Below are 19273 nucleotides of genomic sequence, written 5' to 3'. Positions count from 1 at the left end.
GTATATTCTCAACCCTTGCCGCTATTACACCTTCGCTTTACGCGTGCAATCATATGCAGACACAAAAATGGCTCATCACCAAAACCAATTAATCAATCAGACGCGTTTCCAATAAGTCCCTATGTATCACGTGACATGATCGATCAAAGCTACCACTCATCAATCAATTAGCAGATCCAGGGTCACAATGTAATAGTGATTAACCTTTCGTATCCGTCAATTAGGCTAAACGAGACAATGTTTGGTGTCAGCAATGAGCATGCAAGGAAATGTCACCAACTCCTATGGTTGTGTCCGCTGTATTTTCTTTTATAGCTTACATCGTAAACGATTATTTCATTAAAAATATTCTATGTCAAATAATATTACCAAACAGAGGATCGAACGATTTGAAGTATTTGATACATGATATTAGGACCTGGGGACTTGTTCAAAATGTTTTCAGTTCAACAAGATATCGCTTCCTACGCATCATCGCGCGTTTATCTTCGAAACGTTGCGTTTTTATTTTCTCCTGTCTTTTTTCGCATTTCATTCGACATAGTAGTCCAGGTAGAAAGACTGGGGGTAGACAAGATGTTTTCGTCGTTTTGTCTTCCCAATGGACTACCAATCCTGCCCAAAAGAACAAAGCAAGAATACCAATATCTGCGTCTGTCTTCAGTCAGTACATTTATTCCCCAAGACAACAGGCATATCGGTTACTTTAATATACAGGGATATCAAAGGCAACAAACCACAGGGATAAAGTGAATATTGGGCAGCTAGAGCATCGTGAAACCATCAACTATCACGTGTGTATCCTGACCCTGCACCCTATGCCTGCCAAGCTCACATCTGAACCGTATTCACTCGCGGCCAGTGATACCAATACAAACGTAATCTGCCTAACAAATGTTGTACAAACGCCTTAGGCAATTGCAGCTATCTAAATAATTTGGGTCAACTACCCTTTCCACGCTCTCTCTAATCAACCAATTCCATGGAGGCCCGTGGGCACCCGACACGCAATTCCGTCAGACTCACCCTCATAGAATGATTGTGGATTTATAATCAACTGTATATGAACGACGTACACTTTGTCTATTTTCCTTCAGTGAAGGATAAAGCACTGTCAATGTAGCCAACCGTACCCCAAAATCAGAATTTAGACTTGTCCTGTAAATAACGTCGAAACGGCCACTTAGCTCACTCGCTGTCCCACTGCGCTGAGAGGCTGGCTTTAGATGTCAAAGGGAGAGAAGCAGTTTCTGTTTTGCTCACCTGAGACGCCTGTCAATCCTGAAACGGCGGTAGAAGGTGAAGACAGGACACATTCAGATCATTAGCCAAAGTAATGAGACCTATCTATCAATCAGACTGCCCAAGAGAGGGGTTATTCACGGATATTTACAGCACAACAACTGAAATGTCATCCGTGTAACGCCATTGAGAGTTAGAAAGTGGCTTCATTGTCCTCCTAAGCGTGACTGGGAATACAACGAGGACAGACGAACAAGGAAGAAAAAAACGCTATGATAAACAGTAGAACCTGGAGTCGATGATGCTGGAAAAAAGCAGTACGCGGCAGGTGAGCCGACAATGTTACAAAGGATTGTCGTTACAGTAGCGCTGGGGCTGTCGCGATAATGGTAAAAAAGCGAGCAATGATGGCCACTGAGAAGGACACAGCAATCTTGGGTTGATGATGTTGGCAAGGAATACCTGACTGTGAAAAGGAAACTAAGTCGAACGGAGATTGTGTCATAAAAAGCCCTATCATGTAGCGTGTTTACCAACCGACTCTTCCTTTCAAAGGAGCGTCCATCACATCGGGTACCGTCGAGATTTGTAGACTGAAATAACGTTAGGAAGAATGAACTTGGAGAAGGGTGGGGGGCTCAAGGAGGCCAACAACAGCCCGAGTTCATCATCGTCATCAGCAGCAATACCTCACCACAACATTTAAAGAACCTTGTATATTGACGTCTATCATTATAGAATAATGATGTTTTATTACGATTTCTGTTTCATGCGTTTGTGTGTCGTACTTTTGTTGTATCGTATCTATGCTCTTGAAATAGTATAATGCCAAGGGCGGTGCTGTGTTTTCGTCATACGTGAGTCTTAATATAGACTGATATTATATTTTTACTTCAACAGCCACTGCGATACAGTAACTGCAGCTCATGTGAATTATTATTCATACATTTTCTGATATCATAACGGCACTCAGCCATCTGATTCAGATGATTATATATATGATTAATTGAATAGTTATAAATCTCCGATTCTGCAAACAGCCACATTTGTTGTGAGGGTTTTATCATACGATTATTAATTTGCCATGATAAAAATCGCGGATTGCGAAACACCTAAAATTACCGCACCATGCATGCAATGTTGATCCTTTGACCGAAAGGGATATCGAAAATGCCTATATGCTGTACATTGATTTTCAAGGAAATGTACAGGCAACACAAAAACTTAACTGAAGCAGAATTTCGGAAATTGTTTATTTCAATTTGTCACCTTATTGTTATCTGTCAGGTACTATGCTGCGGAGGTCCCATTGTCTTTTTGCGACATTCTCACGTGCTGCTAAAACCTACTGCGGGGAGTACCAGCTTCTTTATCAATGTCAAACGCTAACTGTACTCGGGTACGCCAAACACAATGATTACCAAGGTAAAAAACGTCAAAACAATAGAATGGCCACGCCAACGATATGCCACCATCGGAAAGGAAGAAGGGTTTAAACCTGATAGCTTAGGATAGTTGTAACAATGTCCGCGCAAAAAAAGCATTTCTTGGTAGTTTCTGACCAGTAGTGCTCAAGAGATGAGTTATCTGTTTACCCGGCTTAAGATGATAGGATCAGTTGTAGAAGAAACATGTGACAATGGTAAAAACTGGGCACTTAGGCAGATTGGATACAAACTTGGCCGGGTTGTCACAGGTAAAGCGCGTAATGAGATTTGTGCAAAGGCAACTGCTGCTCGCCCTCCGCGCGGCAGAGGTAAACTCAATAAAATAGTTATCGAGCGAGTGTTGACATTACAATAGTCTCCTTTCTTGAAAACCAATGCGCAATGTCATGTACTGTACATGTAGAGGGACTGGCGAAATAAGGAATCTGTTTATCTCGCATCTCGAGTTGTCAAAACCACTAGACAATGAGTGGTGTCAAGGATACCCGTGGCTTGCATGTAAGCGGCTCCTTCTGAAACAAGAGCCACTCGAAACTGCATCCTCGATGGCCTGGTGATTCTCTCTTCAACAGTTCTCCATCGATGATGGTAGCTTAGCCTACTTAAATGGCTCTATTTTCACAAATGAAGGCTTGTAACCACATCCCATGGTGCCCTGCCTATAGACAATTCATCTTCCCAGTGGCATTGTCACCAATGAATGCAACCCCGAACCTCATCCCGATAATTCACGCTATACCCATTACCCCTCCCGATAAGCGATGAAATAGAATTCCGTTTACACAATCAGGACCAGACAGCACATTGTCATCAGAATCGATTTTAGGTTACATGGGGCGGACAGAAGTACCGGAAGTTAATCTTCTATTATGAAGGCTCGAGAGATACATTTGTTGTTTGAATTTGAATGGTTTTTTGCCGATCTGTATATATCCTAGGGAATTTGAACGCCGTGTTACACAGGGCATGATGTTGTATAGCTGAAGAAGCTAGGGGACTTCCCCTGGCCACATTTGTAGCTTTTAGTCTCTCTGTTTATAGGCCTAAAAACGTTGCCTCCTTTCAAAATGAAAAAGTAACATCATGCTATGAGCGCATGAGAGAATGATATTTTATCTAACAATTAATCAAATTCTTATCCAATAACGTATCTAATTTTGACGAATGATGACGAAAGCTTCTTTAACCGCGTCTCAATATTAATCACGCCTTGAGTGATGGCTCTTACGAAGACTCTGTCATTTGATTTTCATTATCTGTTTTGAGTCTGCCGTGACTTCTAAAGCTTTATGGAGAAACGTTGGCAGTGGTTTCTTCTTGAAACATTTTTAATGAGATTTGAGATGCTTTATCTACGTTAATCGAAAACCTGATCAAAGTGATGAGGTTATTTTTTTTAGATCGTCTAAACGAGAACAACACTGAACTTCTGATACTGCTAACCACCAAATTTTCGCACGAGTTTTATTTTTGCCGTTGCCAAAAAAATCGTGATTTTTTTCGATTGAAAAATCGGAAGAGAGTTTGAAGTCCCGAAAAAAAATCGTGACCAAATTTTTTTTAATATATATTTTTGCGAATCGCAAATCTAGATCAACGCGATAATGTTCCGGATATTCACCTGGAAATGGTACAAACCATCCTATTATCTCTGGCTCCCTTCCTACGCATCATGTCACGTTTGAATCCAGCCGCAAATGGGCGTAAATGAGAATAAGCATCGATCAGGTCTCCCTGAGCGGCTTATCCTCTCATGTCAGGAAAATCAGCGATTGTGTCATGATTAAATACACCCCGGGAGACAGATTGCAATCGACAATCCTGATACGTCACGGTGCAGGTGATCACAAGGTCATAATATATTTGATAGCAAATGGTGTGATTTTGGCTCGGCGCTGTTGCGATCGTTTCAGTTAGCAATATTACAATAGGTTATGTAATCGTCACTGTAATCGTCAGACAGGGCATGGCATCTCTTCCGTCGTTAGTCTAAAGAAAGATTTAGATATTTTCGGTTTAACCACCGAAATAAAGGTTAACCTACGTATATTCTAAAACACCTTGATTACAATGAACCACAGTGTTTACCATGTATGATGCACTTTGCGCCGACTGTGCTTCGTTTACAGTGTATAATGCACTATGCGCCGACTGTGCTTCGTTACCGCTTGGTTTGGGTCGTCATTTTTCCGAGGATTTTTGGAGAAGGGAGGTCCTTAATTCAAGCACGTAAAAATGGGGTTTGGGGGTTTGAAAAATATTTTGATATGCTCCCTCAGGTAGAGAAATGAGACAAATAAAACATTTTCTTGATGTAGTCTGGTCAGAGCGCTAGATGAATGCTACCTTGTCTACAGATACACGGCGTGTATCCTTGGAATGTGAACAACCATTAGTCATCCTGAAATACGACTGACTTCAGATACAGCCATGGGCAAACTACCTTCTTCAATTTGCAATGGTCTGAATGGCCAGTCCATGCTTTCAGAAACCCAGACACCATTAATATCAAGACAGAGAAAAAAATGCACGTCCGCGTAGGCTGCGCTGATAATGATATCGTTAAGATATTAATAGCGGAACTAATAATAACACCGGCTGATTTAATGCACGATGTGTTGATAATAACAAGAATTGATGAAAACTAGTCTTAATTAATTCTTGGTTTATTCAATCAGAAGATTCAAATGCCTACCCCACAAGCGTAATCGAAAGACGTGTTTTTTATGCCAGTTAGGTTGCAAATAGGCCAAAATCTCTGGGATTCGGCAGCCACCTCTTCCCATGGTAGCCCATGTCTCCATGTCAAGGTTCACCACATTCTGAGTAAATTCAACCGCAGATCAACGTCTATTGACTGCATATCCAATCTTCCATACTGATTATGTCATGATCAGCTAGTGCCCGCTCGGACATCCAAGGAGATATGTTCATCATGTTTTTAAACGTATTTCGCTACTCAGTCTTCAGTTTTTGACTCAGTTAGCCTTGATATGTTGTTGCTGGCAAGCTGCCTGACAACACGGATGAAGTGATACCTTCGACTAGACTCTCAGTGTCGCATTACTCGGGGAAAGACATGAGATAACTGTCTTAGTGGAAACGTGACAGCATAGGTATACCTCAGCGCGATATCGCCTTTTGGCCTCATATGTTGGTGGAACAATTTGTCAACAAGGTTACCTGTGGGGCTACATTATTACTGTGAGGACTAACACGCTTATCTAACTGATTTGATCTATTGGTGTACCACACACATTCATGATACTACACTGTAAGATTATGCCTATTTATTTGCCTTCTGATGTCAATGAAGCATGAGAATGGGGTTATGCGATGTTCCACCAACGTATCGGGTGCGTTACGTTTACCATCGCATTAGAGAAAAAAAGGTGCACTGCCTTGTAGGAAAGTAAAAGGACACAAGATCTATCTGATCTCCTTGAAAAAAAATCGATGTAATGACAGTCCAACTTCATGATGAAATAAGAGCCAACCGCGTAGGATTCAGCCTTAATTTGACTCTGAACTAACTGGCATTCATCTCTCGGGAAAAACTGCTATCATCTCCTCAAGGTGTTGCTTTGATCATGTTCAAGCTATTGTTTACTGAAGTCTATTGATCGTTGGAGCTGATACCATACAATCATTTCGCAATTATGATAGGCAAAAGTGCTCAGTGAGAAGGTCTGGTTTGTTGGAGCGGATATGTAGAAACTGGTGTGGATAAGGCAGAAAGGGATGAATGACTTTCTGATGATATTGCGTCAGACATGCTAGAGTAAGAATGAGATCCATTATTATCAGCCATTTTGAACAACAGATATACTCAGTCCGAGGCCTCCAATACATGCCATATTCTTCAGAAAAAAATACATGTCATTTATCAACATGTATTATATCCCCTATGCCTTTTTACCTCCAAACACCCAGTGAACTGTTCAAGAAGTCTGCTCTATCATAAGTCTGTATTCGCTCTATGTGTTATTTCACGGGATTTAGTCTGTGTTACTTCATGCCAGACAAGATAACGCCATGTTTTTCTAACGCGCCCGTGGAGGTATAATAACGTGCAAGGTGCTCTTCGTGGAAAAAGAGAGCATGCAGCTAAGGTATGTGGCGAAGAATCGTATTCAACGCCAACCACGTGTGGAACCTTGGACCAAGTACATTCTTTGCTAGACAGTGGCACGCGTAGGGAACGCTAGTAAAGGGCTATCACATGATACACCGATACTTTCTTTCCGGAGTACACGTTGACCGCTTAAAATCGAATTCTGCACTCGTTTTAAATGGAATAAATTTACATTGCGTACTCGTACAACGAACTTTGCCATTTTTCTGATAACGGCGAGTCGACGGAAAACAGCTTATTCGAAAGCTTTCACTCCTTTAATTTCAGCAGCACACCAGTATCAAGGAAGCCATACCGATAGCGCATTATTGCAATAGCTTGACCAGAAATGGCCGGTTTTTCTACATCACAAACCATCTTGATGTACCACACCTTGCATGGTTTCTCAGGTTTGGTTCGCATTCTTAGAAGAAGAGTTATTATGAACGGATTCGATGACGTCTCGGAAAACATACCCAGGCTGACATTACAGATATACAGCATTTTATGTGATTCAGCAGTTATTTGGACGGAATCAATATTATTGATACCATTCTGGGGGGGGGGAGGGTTATGGAATTCAGACCCACGTCGATGCCTCTCATGATTAGTTAGACAATTAAGGTTCACAACGTAATCAATATGTGCAAATGACAGGTTGACGTCATCATGATTTGATAGTGCAGCCTCAGGACTTTCAGAAATTCACAACAGCCCCAATAAACATATGCCTTGTCAGTGTTAGTCTACCAGAGGTGGCAATATATTCAAGTAGCTAGTAAGCCTTGCTCTCTGTAGGTGTTTCTTTCAAAACAGCTTGAACATTGAAATCACTTAGGCGAGTTACTTTCACATAAAACTGTACGAAGCATCCGGTCAGACGTTCCCGCTTGTGAGTAACTCCATCAATGCTGTGTTTATCTCTGAATTGGAAAAATACTTAGCCAGACTTATGCATTGGTAGGAATAGACGAGGAAATGCTTGCAAAAGGTAGAACATGAGTTACGCAGGTACACTGAATATGACATGTTGATCCGATGCACACCTTGGGTAGTTCATTCTGCATATCAGTTTATTACTTCTTCTGGTCCATTGAGATAGTTAGAGGAGTGAGTTGCGGTCTCAGACAGGCTGCGACCTATGTCAGGATGGGATCGCCGTGCTTTGTTAGCAGCCGTGGAGTGCTCTGAACGATGTGAATCAAGATGGGCCGGCCTCTTGAACCCAAGGGTCTGAAATCGCCTGCGGAACGGCCAAAGAAAGAAGTTGTGAGATGAGTCTTTTCAGCCTGATTGGATCTTGGCTTACCAACCCATGTCTTATAACTTTTTATTTGCTAGGAAAGGATTTTCAACTGTTGATGATACATAACTACATTTAGTACAACCTCCGAACACATCATTAAAAATATTTAATCATCGCAAATGTTTCATACTCAAAAAGATTTCTACCTCAGACATTAAAATCAACTTGATAATGAATAAGGAATAGAAATAGCTTCATATAGCCAATGTTTTCGCTTGATATCTATTCACAAGTGCTTCGGCATTGCAACCAAGATTTCCCTGTAACATTTTTTAAATAAAGGTACACGCTGCCGGCGGATTTCAAAATGGTGGTAAGTGGTTGTATTGTTGCACTCGAGAAGGAAACATTCAAAACGTCTATAGACAACTTGCCGCCTGCCTCAGGGTATAACGGGAAAGATGAAACAAAAATAGACAGGAGAACCGATGGGATGGGATTGCACTTGCATTTCGCTCAGCGCAACATTTGCATTTGTTACTGCAATGATAGTGATTACGAAAATTACTTGGCTGTGTCAACATCACACATAGAATCACCACCTGATTTCCAATATACCGACCGAAAACTTATATTCGCACCAGCGATTTTAAAGCGATCGGGGCCATTACGAAATACCATTACCAGCGATTCATCGATGACATCCCTCCTCACATCTTTCTCTCTGCGCACCAGTGGCAAGATGTTTTCGCGCTACAAAACCGGCTCAACCAAGCTTTTAGATTATCTTGCGCGATGTAAAATCGGTTAAATGGAGCGAAACGCTATTGATCAGCATGGGAAAGATGAGGATACCTTGTATAGGCAATGATGGTTTATAGGCTAGGCCGTGTTGATACTCATCGATGAGATACGTGAACACTTTCAAAGCAGGCGAGAGGCGCTTTTGGCACCTTATGGTACTCTCGCTGCGTGGGGGATCTTCAGATCACTGCTTGCTCCCTGATCCTGGCGCCCCGACCTTCGCGCAAAGGTGATAACAGTACATTGTGCATGAGAAATGAGTGAAAGCAGTTAAAATGCAAAGACACGAATTATTGTCAGTACGTATGGGCCATAATGTATTGCTGTAGTTCTGCTTAAACTCACCGTCATTAAGTCTGAAGAGCGATATTCTAACGCCCTGCGGACATTGTGCCTTTCAGCGCAGACTCCAACAAACGGAGCTGATATAGTTGACAGCCAAAAGGGGCAGCAAATGAAATGCATAAAGCATCTTGCATATTGCGCTTTCGTTGACCCTTTTTTCCAGAGTGACAGGGGTAATTTCGTCTACTTTAATGGCATTGGATGTACAACACGCGTTTGAACATTTTATCAAAAAGGGTTGGCATTTCCGCGTGTTTCACTCCGAAATTACGAAGGGAATACGTGTCTTTCAGCGCAGCGTGATGGCGATGAGATTCCGACACTGAACGCTTTGTGCAAGCTTTCTCATTTAGCAGCAACAGTCAATGATATTACATAGTAAAGGTAGATGCTCGTTTGAAGTTACTTGGTATAAAGATACAGATGTTGTCATACTTGTATGAATCATTACCAAAGGAACTCACAATATAACATGTCTGTTTGGATTCGCGAGTTCAGATACTGTCATTGCAAGATCTTCCTCAAGAGACAGTACTGGTCACACATTGAGTTTATTCCCATTCGAAGTATAGATTGGAACCGTCTATATGTTGCTGAGTGTGGATGTGTTTCTCACCTTTTGTCATTCGAAAGCGCGCTTCAAGGTTAATGAGCACAGTTCGGTAGGTATGCAGACAGAAACAACATTTCCTGTGTAGCAGGGCGGATGCTGAGGCGAAAGATACATATTAAATCAACAGTGCCTGTGAGTAAAAGTAAGGGGTTGCGAGTGCATATCGGTGGAATGAATGGATCTTGTCCGAGGCTTTCTGCGCCATTCTACTAGAAGGCAAATTAAAGCTAACATAGTTAGTAAGTCAGAGAGCGTCGTGGGCCCCGGCTTCTCCTGTAACATCGTTAACTCCGATGTCACTTTCACGTTTAGTTGGCAACTGAAACAAAATCTATATCGAGTTTATTCCAGAGATTCTAGGATCTGGCAGAATATCAGTTTATCGAAATTACATGTAACTGGAGGACTCATTCCTTAGGGACTCAAAGCTTCCTGGTACACCGGATATGTTTCAGTGTTACACCGCACCATTTGTTGAAGTTCGTACACTCATGGTCGAAACATGTAGAAGTATCACGCTGCCGGTGGTGGGCAAGTTAGTGATTGATCCCGCAGGTAGCAGAGTGCTGCTTTACCAGGTATACAAGCAAAAACAACAACAACAACAAAAATTCAGGAAGCAGATGAACGTCAAATTGTCTGGTCGCCCTTCAGACGGATTTACCTGTCTGTACATTTGACTTGGTGCAGACTTGTCATACAAAAATGCTCCACCCTCCAAAACAAACATTTCCAGTGAACACAAATTGAGTATGGGCATTTAGGCATCACCAAAAAAACAACGATGTTATTGAAGTATGAAGCAGCCCTCATTAGTGGGAAAATTTACTAGTGTTTTCTGTTATATTGACAATATAGGCAGGAGCCAAGTAGGTCTAAGTTACACAAAGTCGCCGCTAGGGGTCCCTCCTGTACCACACAATACATCGAAAACTAATCACTAAACTCCCCCTGGCGTCCTAATGAAAAATTAAGAAAATTAACACTTAACTTACCAAAGGCCAATAAATCCTTGGGTCACTGGTGACGAAAACAGCAATCAGGTGTATGCACGGTAACGATATTCCAATGCACCCTGCGATTATCAGTCGGACAGGGATCATACAATAAATAGAGAGAATCACGAACAACATCTGCCAAACTCCGTCCGCCGCTGAATATACCATTGTCGTCTGTTTGCCGAAAAGATGAACTGGTAAGTTGACTATTGAGAACAGAATCGAAAAGAAGAGGAAGGTGATTGAGACAAGCGGCAGATGCGTCTCCTGCATGAATTTGCTGTTGGAGTACACGACTAGAAATACGAAAACGCAACAATGGAGGAAATTGTAGATAGTCTCGCCAGTTGGGTGGAGGGCGAAGGCGAACTCCATGACAGCCAGGGCGGCGGTCAGGACTATGAAGAGAAGCAACGCCTTCGTGACACTTTGCTGTTGAAGTTTGTAGACATATCTCTGGTAGAGGTTGTCAAGTTCAGGGTCGTGGAAGGGGTGCTGGTGTATAATCATGCCGAGTCTGTCCCTTCTGTAGCGTATTGGAATGCCTATTGGGGGAGTCATGCTGTTGCTGCCGGCGGGCTCCTCCCGTCCCATCCCACGGTTCCAAGTGAGAGGTAAAAGTCTGTACGCCATACTTAATCCAGATGTATCAAGGAATCCTTCCAAGGAATTTGTGTATCCGTACTTTAAGAAATCATTTCTACTAATCCACTATTTCAACAAGTTTCTGAAGAAGATCTGGAGCACATAGTAATCCCGTCTGCTCAGAAGTGATTTTGATTGAGGCGCATGCGCGCCGTATCTCGTCTGCTGTAGATTGCAACCTCCACGCAGCACCGTAGCGTAATCATTGATCGCTAGCATTAGCTAGATGCCACGATGCTTGGAGTATTAGCTCAGGTAGCTGCCATTGCTGACACGAGTTTGCTTGTTCAGCTCCAGGTAGCCAAATGCCGATATCGGCAGTGCATGCGGTATATATCGATGATTGAATAACTTTGTGTACTTTGTATGCCTCGGCATCAAGTGCAACTAGCGGAGCCGGGATCTGGCTGAAATCATCATCGGAATCTCTAGTTATCTGCAAAGATAGATTTGAACCAAGCGTAAATATAGGTTTACCCGCTGCTGGGCATTTGCTTGGTAACTGGAAGACAGTAATTTGTAAATATTATATGGAGATTGTGTAACCAAAGTCATTAGTTAACCCGCTGAGAATTCGCTAGGAGGAATCTGCCGACAAAAATAGAGAAACCTGGCATATTTGCAAATGTGCACCAACAATATTTGTACAGCTAAGCTGGCTTGGAGCTCGAAGCAACCCGTTGGTCATATAAGACAAAAGGCAAAAATGTATATTACAATGCATGCAGAGGCAGACTTGTTCAATTTTACTTCAAATACATTCGTAAACACTTTATTTCATAATGACATACTTGTATTTGCATCTCACATATTGACATGATTGTCTTATTTCAAGCTTTTAAGGCAATAGACCTTGTGGATTCTCCAGCTTAAGACTCAACCGGAAACCCGTCTCAGAAAAATCCAAAATCTATAAATCAAACATAAAAGACGGTGGCCTAAATCGGGGCGTGCGTGAGACGAGAAGCTCTTTTTATTGTTTCTGGCTTAAGAGTGATATATAAGTAGTTAACATGTAAATCAGGCATACAATTTATTACCTTCATCAGTCTTTCCTTCCACACAATCTTTCCATGCAGTTGGCCAGAAAACTGGTCACTAAAAGGATCTCATGTTTTGATAACAGGTTTGCACGTTGATTATGTTTTTCAAGAAAATACGCCGGAGACGAAGACGCGTATTTTTATAATACGCTGTCCCAATGAAGACGTGATCATTTTGCCAACACTGAAGGACGAGATTTACAAATGTACCTATGTACAAATGTAGATACGGTTCACACAGTAAATGACAGATTCCACTAAACCCGAGTCTCGCTCAGCTCGTCGCTACGGAAAAGCAGGATTCGGCCTTTTGACCCTCATGAAAGATGTTTCCTTGGGGTCAGCGTTATCAAGATTGTCTTTTGAAAAGACAGCAGAACAATGGTAGTTTAGGCGCAGGTGCGAACGGGCTTTGTTTGAAGACAGTAGACCGTGTATTGGGCTAGGCCTGAATTCTTTTAACTGCGACGCAAGGGGCAAACAATTGTACATGTATTAATGTACATCAAAACAGAAAACAAGTAATTCATATAGAATAACCGCAGGGATTGTCGCGGACAAATTCAAAGATCCTACGCCTACGGATCCAGAACCGAGTGTAGTAACTAGCTTTTAATTCAATAATACTCTAGCGTACCTCACAGAGTTAGAACCTATTAGGCTGAATCCATCACTAATCACAGACGGATATAATCACTAGTATCTCCGGCCAATACAACTCGATACCGTTACATTTATTGTGCCAAAGCGGATTAGCATCGTCTCGACGTGATGAGGATGGTGGGATTTGGGTCCTTAAGGGGTCTTAAGGGAGACGAACCTTCCTGTCTGGTCCACTCCACTGCGCTAACAATAGAATTGTCCCTTAGTGGCAGTTACTTATAAATCGTATTGGATGCACGTAGGCTTATAACAAGCAGCTTTTAGAACTTCTGATTGCGCCAACCGAGGAATAACGCCATGGTGAAAACGTGTCATCACAAAAATGTTTGCACCGTTTAGTTGTTGTGCTCGAAGAGTATTGAGCATGTATCTTGAGACACAAGGCTCCGAGCTACTAGCGCTGGAACTCATGTTATTATGTAGGGATTTTTGACCTGCTGTGTAAGATGAGAATATGGCACCAATACAGATGTCGTCCCCGGGATGCATTTGGACCAAATTCTGAACATCTTCTCATTGAAGGCTCTGAGAGTTGAGTGCACTAACTACATGAGCTAGGTATTTGCTACCACTATTATACCACAACTAAAATTCGATTTAGTAAGATTTGGGGGGGAATCGACTCGTAAATGTCGACTGGTGAACGTCCAGGCAGTCAACAAAATTTAACGAAGATTTCACAGCCCCCCGACCTTCAAGGGTAAAACCAATCCCGAAAAAATCCCCATCAATCTCTCTCCGACACTTGGTTGAGGAGCTTTCAAATCAACGTTCAATCCAGTTGTAGAAGTATGACAAATTGACATGAATTTGATCGAGGGAGAGAGACTCGTAAAATTGATTGGAATTCTTGATGCGAAATTGAAAATGGATAAAGGTATTTCAAGAAGGAGGTGGTGGACATTTTTCAAAGTCGCGTTGGTAGAAATTATTTTTCAAAACGCAGTTTTTCAAAAGTCTTTCGCTAATTGCCTGACTCTTTATTTAAAGACAGGTATAAAGGACAACACTCAGCGCAAAGGATCAATGTTAATGGGGTGAGAAAAAATCCCCCGCGTGCTAATGGTGACTACGGGGACCACACTGGTTACCATAAACATCCGGTAAACATGATTTGCTTTCAGAAATGTTACTTAGAGGTGATTGTGCAGAGATGAACTCATCGGTATTGACTCTGGACATGTCGCTATGCATAGGCCTATTTACTGTGAGAGCCTGGTCATCTACAGGAGAGCCCCTTCCCCTCCCGGTCCCAATTTCAAAAGCATAGGGTCTACAGGTACTTTGAAGCACTTGATATGTACAAGCCGCTGCAGAGGGTTGCATTAGTAAAGGATGACAATGACAACGATACAATCCAAAGGGAACGACACGGTGTGACAGATCAGATGAGTCATTCATGCTAAAATTAAGTTAAGTTAAGTTTACTTGAACAACGACATGAAAAGATGGCTTTTTAACAGAAAAAAATACCTTACTGATTTGATGGTCGTGAATTCCCAGATCAAGTCGGCAACAGGTTTAATCCCGCATGAAGGAACGCTAGCTATCCTGATTACGGAAGTCTGCATGCATTGGCGTTAGATAACAGTGATAAATGTACTTATACAATCATGTACACTGAATTTATATGAAAAATTATCGGTCAAATTTTTAAAAAAAGGAACCGGGCTAACGGAGAGCAATGGCCATACTTATTGCTTAATCATTGTACCAGCAGTCAATGAAATATATCAAACCGTTATTCGTATGTGACAGTTCACCATATAATTACAAAGGGACCATCTCAAAATATATAAATGATTCCCAAAAAGGATTACTGGCTCCCTCAGTTCAAACATGATGCGAATTGGTCATTACACGTGTAGTTCACATTTTCTTTTTGCCCCTAACCTGGCAGTTAAAAGAACTCAGGCATTGCCAATACACGGTCCATTGTCTTTAATCGAAGCCCTCTCGCTGTGGGGCCTAAATTCCCATTTTTCAACAGTCTTTTCAAAGGGTCATCAGTGCAAATATTGATAACATAGACCCCCACGCAACGTCTTTCGGGGTAGTTGAGAGACAAGGGCAAATATACGTAATGTATCACTTTATATTTCCACTTGCCAGTTTCTACCGAGTGCCCTTTCATTTGGACTAAAAGCCATCGTTCCACTCTTTGTTACGATACACGTGGTCTTCCAGTAAAACCAGAGATCATACACCCCCCCCCCCCCCCCTCTTCCTTCAGAACGCTCACGAATTATACGGTTTAGCTAGAGGGGGGTTTAGGCATCCGTTGGGTCAGAAACGGTCCCGCAAACGATCATGAAGTATCAATTTGTATGTGGTATGTACCCCGCTACCGAATGACCAATTATTTTAATGATACTGAATGGAAATAACAATGTATACATCAATTTGTGTTCATGCTTATTGTTACATCAGGTCGTGTGGACCAGACTGATGTTTCTAGGTTGTCTGGTGTCTAATGGGGCTTCGATTTTTCGAGGTTCTCAGATTTTATGAAACAGAATGGTATATTCATGTCCGTATCATTGACACCAACGCGGGGGTTGGTTTAGGGGAGGGGGGTAGAATAACTCCTTTGGGAAATATCTATGATAGCGAGCGAGAAAAAAGTCAATTTAAAAATACATTTTCAACATTGACCGTGATTGACACTGTATGTTTCGAAAACGACCCCACCATTCCGGGCAATTACGGAAACTTCCTTATGAACCTGTATGTTGCAAGTGGGCGTCATCCCGCTAAGAAACGTTACGAAAACAAATAATATGTGAGAACGATTTTTGAACAATATCTTGAACCTTAGCGGGATATCGCGTGTTTAAATTCCAGTGCTACGTGCTTTACCAGTTTCGACAAGTCACGTCGGACAAAAGTCATTCACTTCATGACACACAAAAGTCTGAAAATACTGAATTGTGTTTTCGGGTCACTTCGTTCACACATCAATTTGTCAATCTTTGTCCTGAAAAGTTTTTTGATATCTGACCGTGTGGCGTGTAAGGTCCTTTGGAGCGGCCGTTATTAATCAAATAACAAACGAAATATTATGAAGCGGCATCCAAAATTGAAACAGGCCCTGAGAAACAAGTTTATAACTTCATGCAGCGTAATGGCACGAACTGAAGGACCAGGCAGGCAATTTCGGGTCAAGTGGTCCTCTTCACATTTCGCAAAACATGACCAAGGAGTGCGAATGGATTTCGGTCAAAATTTTATAGCAGTTTACAATAAAAGCGTACATATGATCACACAATTATTTTTGCTTACAAGAAGGAAAAAACTTAATGTTAATTACTTTCTGATCACTTTTCCAAGGGGTTTTTAATTTCGTTCAAAAGCTCTCCGTGGTCGATAATCGTGTCGGCCACAAAGTATTTTTAATATTTGGCACTTGAAGTAAATAAATACTGTGATATATCAATTTGGTGTTATCTGTCCCTCAAGTCCAAATATTTTTACTTTTCTGAGAAGCTGACCCTTTTGTTAAAGGTAAATATTTCTTGAGTTGTGTGCCAAGTACTTTATTGCAATAGTATATACTATTATGCATTGATTGGAATGATATGTATTTGTATACAGCGTTATAGGCCAACATGAAAAGGCCTAGACTATATTGCATATTGATTCTTTTTAGCTAACTATAATGTGACAGTGAATGTGGATATTAATTTTCTAGGCCTACATGTATAACACCTCAAGGGACTCCACCACCAATCGTCCTTACACACACTTGCGTTTATACATGCCACGACTGCCAAGCATTTGATGATGACGAAAGCTGGCACTGAGTAGAGAAGACTACACCAGTACATATTGAGTTAGAGAAATGCCAAAATGCCAGTGGTCGGTAGAAAAGTTCTGAGTTATTGAGATCTGTATTGATCCAGAAGATTCCTGGGTTCACTATTAGAAATAATTACGAAATTTCCGATTTCTTCTGGGAGAAGACCCCAAACTGGCGCCAGCCAAACCGGTCCCTCGTTTTCAAGATAACACCATTGGGGCTCTCCAGGTTCGGCATGGCCCCCTTCCCCCTTTTCAAAATTTCTGGATCTGCCACTCTGGCGTTGCTTATACTTACAACTTAGTCTCCACCAACAAGACCCTAGCAATAACACAAAATTTTAATATAGGGTCCAATATGAATTATTTACGACATTCCTACGACCCGACTACTTTTCCTTCGATATTGCACTATTTGTTTATCCGTACACTTTCGATGCTCCTATACAACGTATGGTAAATATAGTTAAAATACATGTATTATGATGTCTGAGCTTTCCCATTTAGGCCATCATATACCTTGAAAAATGTGTGCGAAATATATGCATGCAGGTCCTATTAATGTATATGTATAATCTCCAAATAGCACATGTTCGAATAAATCCATATATTGAGCACACTCTGAATCAGCTGGTCGGGCTTTTAAGATATTGTGGGCATACAACTAGATAATCGTGCTAGAGGACGAGCCCCAACCTTCCGACTTTTCATAGTGTGTGGTGTTGAGCACAATAGAACTTTATTAATAAATGTAATACGAATTTCAATAAGTCTGGCGGTGGATAGGGGTCATGTCAGGCTTGAATGGATCAAATTCCGATTCGTATTCTCCAGATCGCCCGCAGCTTAAGCGAAATGAAGATGATTTTTTTCTGGTCCCAATCAGGTCCAAACCTGTCCGATGAGGCCCTGAACAGGATGTGTGAAGGTAACATCATTTGTTAAAGTACATTGATTGTACTCGACTAGCTGTTATCCATGAATATTTTCATATAAGCTCAAAATTCTGAAAAATTTTCAAAGCCAAAATTTTGGGGGGCTGATGATGTTCTTCATTTTCAGCAGAAAAAAACAACTGAAAAAAATTATTTGGACTTAGAAATTTGTTCATCCTTCAGATTTGAATTTTTGCGTATCGAAACCATCCCTCTCTCCCTCCCTGTACATCAACGCTTGTAGTTGTATATTGGCCAATCAAATGAATGCCTTGAAACTAGAAACGATCACCATGCCACCTGAAGGCCTGGTTATAAACTAGTTATTTCCAAGGCGGCGCGACCGCCATCGATCCTATTCAATGATAACGTATGCGATAACTAGTACATTTGTATTGGACCCATGTACATAGCCGTATACCATACTAAACGAGATGAATCTATTGCTCATCGGACCATGAAAGTTGACGTTTTGACCGAATATTCTTTTGATTCAATCATTAGAAAGGCAAGACTGTTTTCTTGACTACAAGGCAGACACCAGCTGACGCTCGACAGACTCAGGGCAGATGTTAGTTCAAACTTTAGTAAAGCCAGACTGTTTTACCCGACTCAAGGGCAGATGTCAGTTCAAACATTAGTAAAACCAGACTGTTTTACCCGACTCAAGGGCAGATGTCAGTTCAAACATTAGTAAAACCAGACTGTTTTACCCGACTCAAGGGCAGATGTCAGTTCAAACATTAGTAAAACCAGACTGTTTTACCCGACTCAAGGGCAGATGTCAGTTCAAACTTTAAGTCCGCAGAATAAGACAACGCAGTATTCATTGTTACTAATATTACATTTATTATACAAACAATTATATCATGAGGCTGAAAGGCAACATACACTATAAATACATTCATCATCTCGAAAACAAAAGTGAAATTATGCTTTGATTACTATATTTTGCAGTTCAACTTTTCATAACTTTTTCAGACTATGGCACCATCGAATGCGTTGGAGTTTCAGTATCGATACATACTAGTTTGACTTGTGTTGCCAATACCCACGAGCGTCCCCGACCCCCTCAAAGACTCCCCAAGTCAGAATCGCTTTATGACTGGTTTCAACGCAGATGAAGATTCAGTTGCGTTGTGTTCTTTCAAGGGTGACGCCTTTAGAGAACTAATGATATGAGCGGCTGGAATGGGGGTATTTCCGGCCGGAAATGTAACGTTATGGAAGTCAATTTGCGAAGAAAAAGCTCAATACGAAGTCAGGTTATGAAAACCAGTCTTCTCCACACCCTATTCACTGTTATCATTCTCAGCGCCAACTTCGTCATTGACGCACCAAGGGATGTACTTGCCGTTATAGACACTTACGCTCGTGCT

The 19273-nt window shown here is 41.5% G+C and overlaps 1 protein-coding gene across 4 annotated transcripts in view; it reads right to left on the bottom strand.

The window, feature by feature from the left end:
• The window catches only part of LOC135500106 (adenylate cyclase type 1-like), a 48618-nt gene extending 31015 nt beyond the window's left edge, over window positions 1-17603 (bottom strand). For all 4 annotated transcript variants that reach the window (XM_064791312.1, XM_064791316.1, XM_064791315.1 and 1 more), the window contains exons 1-2: window positions 17258-17603; window positions 10808-11891 (exon numbers count right to left, since the gene is read on the bottom strand). In XM_064791312.1, coding sequence (XP_064647382.1) covers window positions 10808-11443 — 636 coding nt within the window. In that variant the 5' untranslated portion in view covers window positions 11444-11891; window positions 17258-17603. The remainder of the gene's footprint in view (window positions 1-10807; window positions 11892-17257) is intronic.
• Window positions 17604-19273: the final 1670 nt, after the last annotated feature.

This window comes from Lineus longissimus, chromosome 16 (genome assembly GCF_910592395.1).
Source record: "Lineus longissimus chromosome 16, tnLinLong1.2, whole genome shotgun sequence".
Classification (NCBI taxonomy): domain Eukaryota; kingdom Metazoa; phylum Nemertea; class Pilidiophora; order Heteronemertea; family Lineidae; genus Lineus; species Lineus longissimus.
Note: the sequence above shows the minus strand (reverse complement) of the source record. Positions and strands in the feature narration are given on the sequence as shown.